Genomic DNA, 12,866 nt, shown 5'->3' on the forward strand with positions numbered 1-12,866 from the left:
TAAAGAATTTCTATATAACGCAAAATTTTCAGACGCAACATAGAATTCCTCATTTTCTTGAAACTTTTTAGAGTATCTTTAAACATTTTTGATCATATCCAACATACTACTATTTAGTAAAAGTCCAAAGGTGACTTATGATTTCCAAGATTTTCAGTAATAATCAGGATTTTCTAAAAAAGGAATTATAATGTTATCCAAAAATTTCTAAAGATCTCTTAAGAAATTTCTAGAAAATCCAGAAAACTTTCAGAAACTTCCGAGGATTAGCAATGATATCAAATCATTAGCAAGAACATTTTCAAAGATATCTGGAGGATATTTCTAATGCTAAAATTAGTTAGCTAAAATTCCCAAAAATTTTTAATAATTTTCAAAATCTTTCTCCGAACTTTTGCAATATGCGACACGGTAGTTGCAATAATATTTTAGATAGATTTTCAAAAACTTCAAAGGATTTGCAGCGAAATCAAAAGATTTTTAAGGGATTTCTAAAGAGTTTCAAAGACGTAGATCTTTTTTCTCGTATTTTCAAAAGACTAAGAAAGATCTAAAGATTTTCTGGAACTTTACAGAGGTTATTCTGAAAGGCAAAAATTCTTATGGCTCTTATATCCAGTAATTCCTAGAGACATCTTGACAGGTGCGGAAAATGTGCAACAAATTAAAATAATTTAGAAAATTATCAAAGGATTTTTAGAAAATATCTATCAGAGGTTGTCTAAAAGTTTTCAAACATATCTAGAGTAATCCCAGCAAATTCCAAGAAATTCTAGAGATGGGTTTAGGTTTCTAAACGATTTTCTGTAACTTCGAAGAATTGTTAGTGATATAATAAAAGATTTGTAACGGGTTTCAAAACAATCAAGTTGTATCTAAGGAATTTAATATCCAAAGAATACATACAGATTTTGCAAGAATGTTAAAGGATTTCCAAATGACTTTTTAATTTCTCAAAGATATCTAGAGATTTCTAAGTGTTTCCAACAAAATCCAGAAATTTCTAGAAATGTGTTGAGGTTTTTGAAAATTTTTGAAATGATTACTGAAGAGTTTCAAAAATATCAAGTTGTTTCCAAGGAATTTCAACGGATGTGCAAAGATTCTGCATAAATGTTAAAGTATTTTCAGATGGGTTTTAAAGACTTTGGAAGATATAAAAACGATTTCAAAGATATTTACACATACCTAATGAAATCGAAAAATGTCTAAAGATGTCTAAAAGTATCTTTTCAACTTAGAAATCATTGAGGTTTACAATGATTAAAAAAATCTCTCTTTAAATTGTGTAAATTAAAGTCACAAATTATTAGTTCAAGTTACCTTTTCTTTGCTTTACTCCTCTGTTTGCTGATCTTTTTAAATCTCGTGTTTTGCTGGCGCATAGCTTAAAATATACCTACTGACGCCCACTTAACTTCGTAACTTCAACTTCGAACGATCCGTTCTCCCGGTGGACGTGTTACTTTCGAAAATACAATCGTGGCTTTTATATTTTAATACTCGTTGAATCATAACGGGCACAGATTTATGGCGTCGGGTTTAAGAAGGATATATATAAAAATTTTATCTTCAACATTAAGTCTATTAAAAATTTTTATTTTCAGCCGTATCTTCGTGTAACACCTATTGTGTTAACGTTTTCTAATCTAACGGAATATGGTGCGGTTTTGAACCAGTCCCTGATAAATTGAATTAAGGTCAGACATGCTATTTATAAGACTTACACTTGAAATAGGCCGTCCGACAAACCACACCGAACAAATGTCTGCGGCTATGAAATCGAATCAACGTGTATATAATTTGAACGGTAATTGGTTATTTTCAAGTAGCTATCAGTAATAAAAATTTGTAGTTGTGGTTTATGCCTTTATAGTTATAAGTTATTTTCTGAACTAATTTGTCAACGATTCAAATAGGTTTTTTTTGCAACACCTATTTCATCTTAGCCAAACCACACAGCTGTTGCAAATTTTGTTGAGCAACGCGCCATTAATATAAACGCTCATTGATATAAGTAGGTAGGAAAAAACTAATTTGTCATGTCAAAAAAATTACAAATAGAGGAAAAATGTTTTAAAATAACATTTAAGAACATCTACAGATATATAGATATAACATCTTTAGAGTCCCCTTATAACGCAAATCAAGCGAGCATTAATTTTGGTAAAGCTGCGATAAAGCTTCCGGCACATTAAAGCTAAAGTTAGTTGTAGTAAACTTATTATAATTATATCCGTGGGCCACAAATGTTTATATAAATATAGAAGGTCGATGTACCACAAAGTTTTACTGCTTTGTAATGTGAATGCGACATAATGAGTTATTTAAAAGTAGGATGAATTAAAATGTCTTGTTTAATATTAATAGTCTTAAGAAAATGTTTGTAATAAAATGGATTATTTTTTAAATAAATGTTTAACGTCATTTAGAACAACACATTTCTTCTAATATATAAAACTAAGGTGTGGAAAATGTTTACGTACCAAAAAAATCAATCCTAAGAAAAAGACGTGCACACTTCACTGGGATGCACTAAAACTGAAAAGTCTGGACATAGTTGAAACTCCTGTACCCCTTCCTGGTTTTAAATTTAATTTTAGATTTGGCAGCTAGACGCCTAAAGACGCCGAGCGTCGCGCCACATCATACTCACAACGGTACCCTTGCATAAGTTCATTTACACGTCTACAGCCAAGAAAATTTGCACTTGATAATCAACTTTCTTAAGACTCTTCAAATCATAAACATTTGCAAATCTAACATAGCAAGTTAAGGATGGTTTAAAAATAGAATAAAGACTCAATAAAGAGTAACCATTAGTTTAATGGTTCTTTAGTGTAAAGGATATGAATATACAGGATGTATCTAAAAAAAGCCAACGTAAGGGTAATCTATAAATAATTAAACCATAAAAGTTAAATGTTAATTCAATCTTACTGATGATCTTCATTACCAGACAAAAAAGTGACAAAAGAATCACAAATTCAAGAAAAAATAATTTAACAAATAAAAGAAACATTTATAAGTGATATTTTATTGATGACCAAACAATTTACAAAACTTGGTTGTAATATGTTTTGGGAAAGAAATGGGAACAGCTTGAAATGTTTTGAAAGAAGAGCCGGCAGTAAAATTAGGAACGATGTGTTTATGACTTAAATCCAAATGGTTCGAATGCCGACAACCATATATATATGTATGTATTCACAATTCGTATTTTGGAGATTGTGGCTGATTCCGTTCTTTGAAGGTCTTTTCAGCACAACTTATCATTTTTGTTCTTTGAATGAATTGATGATTAACTGTTTGCATGTTACCTGAGGTTCAGCAACATTATATTTCAGGTCCAGTACTCTTGTTCCATCACTTACGGTGTAATTTGGATATTTGTATTGAACATACATTTTCTTTTGGATATCCCTGAGAGACTAATTGCCTGAATCTTAAATGGAGTCAAATAACATTGCGATGATAACACGTCCCATGTCAACAATTCTGAAGAAGTACAAGAGAGAACTACAAACCAAACTGAGCAAATAACTCATATGAAAGACCATGGTAAATAACGCTTACAACATTGAGGACAAAATCTTGACACAGGTAGGTAGTGGCTTTTACATTCCAGTTCGGAGCTTATCTAGATATTGCAGAAAAGCAATGGATGAAAGTAAGAAATTAATGCTTTCCAAAAGCTCGAGCCTTTCTATCACTGGAACTATCCGAAATCCATATGGAGCCCCCGGGCAAGTAAATATTTGCTTCTTTATAGTAATGATTCGTATCATTGTCACGTAGACTTACCTACATATCATAACTGCAGTTTTGTTCTGTTGTAGGTGTTCACAATTCAATAAAAATTCGAGCTAAGTAAGTATTTGAAAAAGCATCAGATGTTTACTTTGTTCTTCCAACAAAGTAAGTAAAAAAATTTGCTTACCAGATTGCGAACTAAATCAAATAGATAAATTTGAGTACTCAGGATGTAAGGTGGCCTGACCTGACGTTGGCAAGTTTTTCACTTTATCATTAACAATACCGAACTGCCAATTACGGTGAACAATTGTTCAAAGGTCAGGTAGAGATCTGCAGAAAAAGGTGTCGTTATTACTTTCTTTTTATTACAGGTTCAGTGTTAGTACCTACTAGAAGTATACATGACCCGCAGTTATCCATTAAGAGTCATGACTCGTGCAAAGGAAATTGACCCTAAAATAATACATTAAAAAAAATTCTTCTCTAAAAAATTATATCTGATTTTCAAGTGGAGTATGTATTTTTTCAGCCCAGACATATTTGAGAAGTTAGACCATTATGCCATATGTCATCATAAGGCACACTAGCATTAGCAGCTATTTCATCATCATCATAATATATGTTCTCCAAAGCCTATTCTAACAAATAGTCATCTCAAACAGCGAATTGCATCTCAAAAATTCAATAAAAAAAAGGTTGGGTTGGGTCAATTTAAGTTTTCTTCTGCGAATTTTAATGACGCCGTGTCACATATTTGCTATGTCGCATGTCTTGGTCTTCTGTGATGACAGTTCAAAGAGTTAAACACCTCTTCATGATGGAAAGCTTCACCTTAAGCCACTTGCCTAGATGAATTTGTAGAGAAGGGTTTTCATTTCACAGTTTCCTTGAAGCGTTTCAAAAAAAACTTCTACTGTAACCTTACGCTAGGTAACTCTTAATGTTTCATAACTAATTGCTTGTCTTATTGGTCAATTTTAAATGCACTCCATACTTGACTTGTAGAACAAATTGCTTTGCAACTTGAACTATATTTTTCATCATTATATTTTAATCTTTTTTTGCAAAGTCAGAAGTATTAGTTGGTTTACTATAGAACAGTTCCGGTCTGTTTTCCTCGCAGGACTTTTCATAAAATTTTTCCCAGAAACATGGCGGTTTTGAACATTCCTAAATAAAAAGGTATTTTGCATTTCCTGAAAATCAAAAACGATTTGCATAAATTTATTTATAAAATATTATAATAAAAAAATATTATTATAAAATATTTAGTACAGTATTTTAATTTAGAATCTCATACAATTTTACAGTTATGATTGTAGGCCACCATCCATATCCTCGTTGAAAATCGTTATTTTAGAGAACTGTAATTTTAGTTGAATAATGATTCCACATTTCCTAACTAGATGTCTCTATTAATTAGAGAACTGTCATATCTGTCAGTTAACTTTTCGATGTCGTATTTTCATATAAGTTTATGCTTTCAATTTAAGCTTTTCTCCACTATTTCTCGCTGCATTGACTTCCTTTCCCCCTATCTTTTCAGTAAATCTGCAGGGGAACGTACAATAGATACAACCCTATTATTTTGAGGCCCCCCTCCAACGACGACAAACACAGTAGAGTTGTGCGCTATTGTGGTTCTGGGAATTAAAAATACACACGCCGGAGACAATCGGGTTTTACACTAACAAAACTATCCGCAATATTCCCGTTTTTAACTCGTCGTCTTTTCAAAATACAGTTTTCCTTACGACCTTGTACATTGAAACGTCATTATTTAACCCTCTAAAGAAGCAATACAATTTGGAAAAAAAAACAATTTTTAATCAAAATAAAGCAAAAATACAATTAAAACTTACCTTTACATTTAAGTAAGTAATTTGTTTTTATTATCATAAAAAATTCGAAAAGTTACCTTTAAAATTTTAGGTAGTATGGCAGAAGCCGAATTAACACCTCCACCACCTCCAACAATTCGTGGAGAAGGTGACTGGGTTTGTCCTGATTGTGGAAATGTAAATTTTGCCCGTAGAACCGCTTGTAATCGTTGTAATAAGGCTAGAGCACCTATATCAAATAAAAAGAAAAAATTAGGACAAGAAATTGGTAAAGCAGCAGCAGAAAAAAGTCGTGGTTTATTCTCAGCTGATGATTGGCAATGTAACAAATGTGGAAATGTAAATTGGGCAAGACGACAACAGTGTAACGTTTGTAACGCACCAAAATTTGGTGAAGTTGAAGAAAGAACAGGTTTCGGAGGTGGTTATAATGATAGAGGTGTCGTAGAATATAAAGATCGTAAAGAAGACTCGGATGATGAATACGACGAATTTGGAAGAAAAAAAAAACGAAAGGAAAGAAAAAATCGTGAAGAAAATGATAAAAATGATGATGACGATGAGGATGAAGAAGATGATGAAGATGGAGATTTATCAAAATATGATCTTACGGATTTTGGGGATGAAGATGAATCAAGAAGGTCAAGGTCACGGTCTAGATCACCAAGAGATAGACGAAAGTAAAAGAATTAATTCTGAAAAAGATTGAGTTTTAAAACATAACAATAAGTTAATACAAAAAACAGTCACAAGAATTTCCTTTATTTTAATCTTTAAATTTAATTTCATTTTTAAGAGTTATATGTACAATAAGAATAAGAAATTGTTAATAATAATTAATTATTACGCCTTGTAATGCCCAAAATGTATTAATACAAACAAAAAGAAGATATACGTTTTACAAATTACACAATTTGTATTATACACTTCTTTAGATAATCTCAAATTATTTTTGAGTAATGACGAACAATTAATTTAGTAAAAAAAATAGCGTTACTTATTAATTACTACCAAATACTGTAATTATAATTATTAAAACAAAAAATGGATATTAAAAGTAATTTCAATTTTTGAATGATGTGAAATTTGTTTTATGGAAAGATAATAGATGCAATTAAGAACATATCATGCTGGCGTGCTTTCTAAAATAAAGCTTAAGAAATATTTTCGTTTAAATTATTATTTTTATTTTTCTACTTTATATTATGACAGATTTGGCATAATGACAGATTTGAATAGGAAGGCAACATAATGACGGATTTAAAGAAAAGTGTTAATTATTACAAAATGTTAAAAATTTTAAATTTTATTTCCTTTTCAGCATTAAAATGATATACAATTGATTTATTTCCTTTTTAAGTTATTGATTATATTAGAAATCACAAAAAATCATTTTCTTAATTAACTGAAATTTAATATCTGAATGTTTCCATTATTACTATAATATTTTTTATTTATTTATTTATTCTAATTTATAAGCAAATGTATATGAAAAATATTAAATATGTTGTTAAAATAAATATTTGAATATTATTTTATAAATTCCGCTTTTAGTTTATAAATTATATCAGCTATTAGTTGACAGATGTCGTTTTGAGGTTATTTATTTGTCCAGTTACGAGCGCCGCCTAACATGGATTTTGTTAATGATTTTTACAAAAATATATCTCGCCGTTACGTCCTGTTGCAACTGCTCCCCGAAAAATTTTCGACAACGCTAAAACAATAAATTCGTAAGTGGATAGTTGTTGTATTTCCTACGTTCGGGTACGCTCGAACTGGACCACCACGTTAACGGTCAGATATCGGCCGCTCATTGTTCACGTTTTTACAGTGTAGTGAAGCACTAGCCCAAACACGACGGTAGCACTCGGTTCTACAATGGCAGCCAGCGATTCAGCGGGCGATGATTCTTTATATCCAATCGCTGTACTCATCGACGAACTCAAAAACGAGGACGTACAGGTGAGAAATACAACAAAATTGTTGTTAAAATGTCGATAGACTAGCGGGAAGTGGACTCCTGTAAACGTGGTACCGCAATCTCAGGTTATGACATCATATGTGTCAAATGCCCGGTATTTAGCCGCTTAGTTTAATTGAAATTCAATTTAAATTAATTAAAACTATTCATTTTACGTCGTTTTAATGGCATTTTAACGGAATTGGTAAGAATGTATCGATGGGTTATCATAAGATGAGAAAAATCGTTTTGATTCCTTTCACATGATTGATGCTGTCAAATTGTCTCTAGAATCTTCAATGTCTCCGCTAATAAACTAATTTAATTTTAATAGATACGTGATCATTATTATAAGAATTTATTTATCCCGATCTTTATTAAAGGTTTCATTTTAATAATGACATATCAAAACATAAATCAACAAATTAGTTTCATATACAGGTGTTTTCGATTAAATGCTAAGTGTTATATGGTGTTAAGTTTGACATTGTGCTGTTTAATTTTTATATTCTTATTGAATAACTGCTGGAAATAGTTACTCCAGTTCAATAAATTTGTGGTAATAGTGATCTTAGAGTTTTTATAGTGATTTTATCACCTATTCTTTACAACATTGCCATTGGAAATTACTTTATGTATTTATGTAGATTAGACAACGTTATAATTTATTGCAAGCATCACCTAAATGGATTACTTCTTATTAATTTCCTTGCAGCATATTTTGGATTTAATTTAAAAGCAAAAGGTTTCTAAATAAATACTAAAAGAATTTAATTTTTGTTTATATTTGGTAAATACAGTGAGTCAATAAAATTCCCTCTCAACTTTTTAGAGTGCATTTCAATATTTGCTTCCAAAAGTTTTTATTCAACATTTATATTATTATGAAATAAAACTAAATTATATACTAAATACAGTCGTCTCAACATGGAATATATCGAAATTTCAATAATTTTTGCATCAATTTTGTCCTAGGAACCCAGCAAATCTTTATTAGAAATTTTATTTTTATGTATAGGCACATTTTAGTTTATGTGCTAAACCTGCACCAATACATGTATGTAAAGTCAAAAATTATTGACGCTTTCTTGGTGGTGATGTGGATTCAATTTTAAGCTATATTAGGAGATGCGAATCTAGCAAAAGCTGATGTCCTGGACATTGATGATTTTTGCATGAATAAAGCTATCCAGAGTTATCCCAATAGCAGTTATTTTCTTGTCTTTTTAGATTTTTTTATAACAACTATAAGCATTCCATAGATTTGCAATAACTTTGGCCATTGCTTTGTTAAGGTACTCAAATGCTTTTAATATATTCGTTATCAATCTTTCAGATGGTTCGATATCATAAACTTTATAGTGTATTTCTCTTGTGTTTCAAGGTTTAACAGATCTTTGTTGGTCAAAGAGCTGTCATGGGAAGCAAATAGTTCATTTACATCTACTAATTCTAAATCACCAATTATCCTTGGACATAACTTTTCCCATGATTTCTGTAGTTTCGTTAATCTCTTTCCAAGCATCGTGTGTTATTTCAATACAATCTAAAATATGGAAATTTCCAAAAAGATAACTCTTTACTCAAGGACACGCTGTGGGAATTTTTTTATCCATTTGACTCATATGGATAATTAGGTATCTGCTGTATCTCGACAACGGTAAGGTCTAGAGTTTTTGGACAAAAATCGTTATGGGCAAAGTGGGCAACAGAAATATCTGATAATTATTTTGAAGTTCATTGAATGTGTATTATTGGTTCGAGCAAAACCGACATTGGATATGGCATATAGAGAAGAATCGCGTTGCTAATAACGAATTAGAAGAGGAAGTGTATTTTTCTATATGTCGCGTTCGCCGCATCTAACTTGTTTAGATTTTTATCTATGGAGTAGACTAAATGCCCTGCTTTTTCTTCTCTTCCTGACACTTAAGCGGTGGCTTTTTCTACCGAAACTAGATTAAATAAATGCATCGATATTAATGGAAGATATTGCCAACATTTGTGAGCTATTTATTTCTAGCTAAAATTTGAGTAATTCTAACTGTTTTGGTTTATTTTGTTTTATTGTCATTGTTGATGTTTCGTTGGTCCATTAGTCTCAAAAATAGTTTTGAACCGGTCCTAGGTTGGATAAAGTGTGAAGGAAACCTCTAAATGATAACATTTTTGTGCTCTGTAATTTGTTTGCTAATGTAACTTGATTTTAACAGTTTCTTCTATAATTCAAGAATGGATGAGGATATCGTGATGCGGTTTGTTACAAATACGAGAGTTTTCTTTAAGTTTTCGGTAGCAATATAATTTAGTTTATTGTATGTACTAAATCACTTAAAGATAATTTGTTTACTTTGTAATAAAAGTACCACTTGTTCGGAGTACTCAATCAAACTTAACACTAATTGATAGATATTTAATAATAAATCTACACAAATATAAAATAATATCCTGTTAGATAACCGATCATAGACACTTTTTCTTATTAATAAAAACTTCTCTACAAAATTAACATAAATGATTGTTCTAACAATATTGTTTGTTTTTCTAGTTACGTCTTAATTCAATAAAAAAATTATCAACCATAGCATTGGCATTGGGTGTTGAACGTACACGTACGGAACTGATTCCGTTCCTAACCGAAACAATCTACGACGAAGATGAAGTCTTGTTGGCTCTAGCCGAACAATTGGGTAATTTTATAACGTTAATCGGCGGGCCCGAGCACGCGTATTGCTTATTGCCTCCGCTTGAAAGCCTGGCAAACGTCGAGGAGACGGTCGTTCGAGATAAAGCCGTTGAATCGCTACGCGCCGTGGCACAACAACACAACCCTACGGACCTAGAAAATCATTTTGTTCCGTTGTTGAATCGGTTGGCGTCGGGGGATTGGTTTACATCGAGAACGTCCGCTTGCGGCCTGTTCGCAGTATGCTATGCACGCGTTTCCGCCCAAGTTAAAGCAGATCTTCGCAATCATTTTCGCGCCCTATGTCAGGATGATACGCCAATGGTTAAACGGGCCGCTGCTTCGAAATTAGGCGAATTAGCTCAAGTGGTTGAGCTCGAGTATTTGAAGTCGGATTTAATACCTATGTTTGTTAATCTAGCACAAGATGAACAGGTTTGAAAGAAAAGAAGACAATTTGTTTTTAATTAAAAATTATGTTTATTTATTTTTATTAGGATTCTGTTAGGTTGTTGGCGGTGGAAGCATGTGTGAATATTGCGGCTTTGTTGTCGCAAGAAGATGTTGAACAACTTGTCATGCCCACATTAAGACAATGTACAGGTAGGTTTTGAATGTATGTGTGTATAATTAAATGTTGACTAATGCCAGAAATATATAAAATTAAGAAATAACGGATGACTCAAAACTAAATAAACTAAAAGTATTTTTATTTGTCATTACTATGATTCATTCATCCCGTTGCTAATTCTGCCAAAATATACTTGATAATTTTAACATCATTTTAAAATAAGTATAAATATTTTTAATGATGTAAATCTGTTTATTTAGGGGATACATCATGGCGAGTACGTTATATGGTAGCAGATAAATTTACGGAGTTACAAAAAGCAGTTGGGCCAGAAATAACAAGAACCGATCTCGTCCTAGCGTTTCAAAGCCTTTTAAAAGATACGGAAGCGGAAGTTCGCGCAATCGCTGCCAATAAAGTAAAGGAATTTTGTCAAAATTTAGACAAACCTCATCAAGAAAGTATAATTATGACTTATATACTTCCGTGCGTCAAAGAATTAGTTGCTGATCCGAACCAACACGTTAAATCTGCTCTAGCATCTGTTATAATGGGTTTAAGTCCTATTTTGGGTAGACACAACACAATTGATCACTTACTTCCGTTGTTCCTTGCACAACTAAAAGACGAATGTCCCGAAGTAAGATTAAATATTATTTCAAATCTGGATTGCGTGAACGAGGTGGTTGGTATACAGCAATTATCTCAAAGTTTATTGCCTGCAATTGTTGAGTTGGCGGAAGATTCGAAATGGAGAGTTCGATCGGCTATTATTGAGTATATGCCATTGTTAGCAGGACAACTTGGTCAGGAATTTTTTGATGAGAAATTGAACGCGTTGTGCATGAATTGGTTAATGGATCATGTTTTTGCAATTAGAGAAGCTGCAACTCTTAATTTAAGGAAGCTAGTAGATCAATTTGGGGCTGAATGGGCCGAAACGACTATTATCCCAAAAGTATTGGCTATGTCCAGAGATCAAAATTATTTATACCGAATGACATGTTTGTTCTGTATTAATGTTTTGGCGGAAGCTTGCGGAAGCGATATAACAACGCGAGTTTTATTACCGACCGTTCTCAACATGGCTAACGATAAAGTAGCGAATGTTCGTTTTAATGTTGCAAAAACGTTACAAAAGATTGCACCCCAACTTGATCAGGCTGTGATACAGCCACAAGTGAAACCGGTACTTGACAAATTGAACATCGATTCAGACGTTGATGTAAAATATTCTGCGTCGGAGGCCATAGCTGGGATTGCTGGTAAGTGCCCAAAACCAATTCCGAATAAATTATAAATTTCTTTCGCTTTATTCTTCCATGTTTTTTTTAACATTTAAGACATCCGTATTTTATTACTGTAATATGACTTTATTATCGCGTATTTTGTAATAAAGGTTTTTTCCTTAACAATTTGATTAAAAGAAATCTTTAGCATTTTTTGCACTTTTCGACTTACTCTCTTAAGCATGGTTTATTATTATTTTTTTAAACATATAGTGCCTAGGATGCAACCTTTTGATGGTTTTTATTTTTTCCAGCTTTAGGTTGAGCACTCATTTGCATTTCAATTGGGACATCAAGTAAAGATTTGAAAGCAAAGTCTCGAAACCATTATTATTTCGTAAATAACCTAAATAGATCGTAAAAAATAAGTAAAAGTACATGTAACTGTTGTGCTGAAAAAAAAAATTAATACTGTGTAAAATAGTGTCTTGCTAGTAAACCTTAGTATTATTGATCAACGGAAAGTAAAAGACCCGAGCGTGGACGCGGATGTGTGAGAACAGGGAGAAATACAAATTAACACTGCTGAATATGTACATTTAGACACTATTTTGTATCGAAATTTTATTTATTTCCACGTAATGGGGGATTTTTTTTGTTTTTCTATACAATTGTTCAAATAACATTAAGGTTATCATTTAAGATTTATTAAAGTATAGTTTGGCTATAAGCAGAATGATGTGTTTCTCATCCTTTCATCTCAATCATTTTTTAAGTATTTTACTATGTATAATAAAAAGTTTACATTAATATGATTTTT

At 31.8% G+C, this 12,866-nt stretch overlaps 3 protein-coding genes and 1 long non-coding RNA gene across 5 annotated transcripts in view; 3 read left to right on the forward strand and 1 right to left on the reverse strand.

The window, feature by feature from the left end:
- LOC111425851 (Muscle-specific protein 300 kDa) overlaps positions 1-2,552 on the reverse strand; it is a 112,447-nt gene extending 109,895 nt beyond the window's left edge. The window contains exon 1 of the mRNA XM_023060129.2: positions 2,487-2,552. The gene's annotated coding sequence lies outside the window, so the exon portion shown is untranslated. The remainder of the gene's footprint in view (positions 1-2,486) is intronic.
- A 34-nt stretch (positions 2,553-2,586) lies between these two features.
- Positions 2,587-4,120, forward strand: LOC111426010 (uncharacterized). The gene is made up of 4 exons (XR_002707763.2): positions 2,587-2,883; positions 2,960-3,199; positions 3,348-3,603; positions 3,654-4,120. It is a non-coding gene; the product is annotated as an uncharacterized lncRNA (long non-coding RNA).
- Positions 4,121-5,198: 1,078 nt separating this feature from the next.
- Positions 5,199-6,773, forward strand: LOC111426003 (zinc finger Ran-binding domain-containing protein 2). Its single transcript, XM_023060333.2, has 2 exons — positions 5,199-5,630; positions 5,689-6,773. The coding sequence occupies exon 2, from the start codon at positions 5,694-5,696 to the stop codon at positions 6,279-6,281; it is 588 nt and encodes a 195-aa protein (XP_022916101.1). The 5' UTR covers positions 5,199-5,630; positions 5,689-5,693; the 3' UTR covers positions 6,282-6,773.
- Positions 6,774-7,221: 448 nt separating this feature from the next.
- LOC111425844 (Protein phosphatase PP2A regulatory subunit A) lies at positions 7,222-12,856 on the forward strand. 2 transcript variants are annotated; one of them, XM_023060108.2, is made up of 6 exons: positions 7,222-7,330; positions 7,432-7,562; positions 10,109-10,681; positions 10,744-10,849; positions 11,078-12,082; positions 12,361-12,856. In XM_023060108.2, exons 2-6 carry the CDS (start codon positions 7,479-7,481, stop codon positions 12,369-12,371), a joined length of 1,779 nt encoding a protein of 592 aa, XP_022915876.1. In that variant the 5' UTR covers positions 7,222-7,330; positions 7,432-7,478; the 3' UTR covers positions 12,372-12,856. The 2 variants fall into 2 exon arrangements, with proteins under 2 accessions (XP_022915876.1, XP_022915877.1); XM_023060109.2 differs by having other exon boundaries at positions 12,367-12,856.
- Positions 12,857-12,866: the final 10 nt, after the last annotated feature.

This window comes from Onthophagus taurus, chromosome 2, assembly GCF_036711975.1.
Source record: "Onthophagus taurus isolate NC chromosome 2, IU_Otau_3.0, whole genome shotgun sequence".
Taxonomy (NCBI): Eukaryota; Metazoa; Arthropoda; class Insecta; order Coleoptera; family Scarabaeidae; genus Onthophagus; species Onthophagus taurus.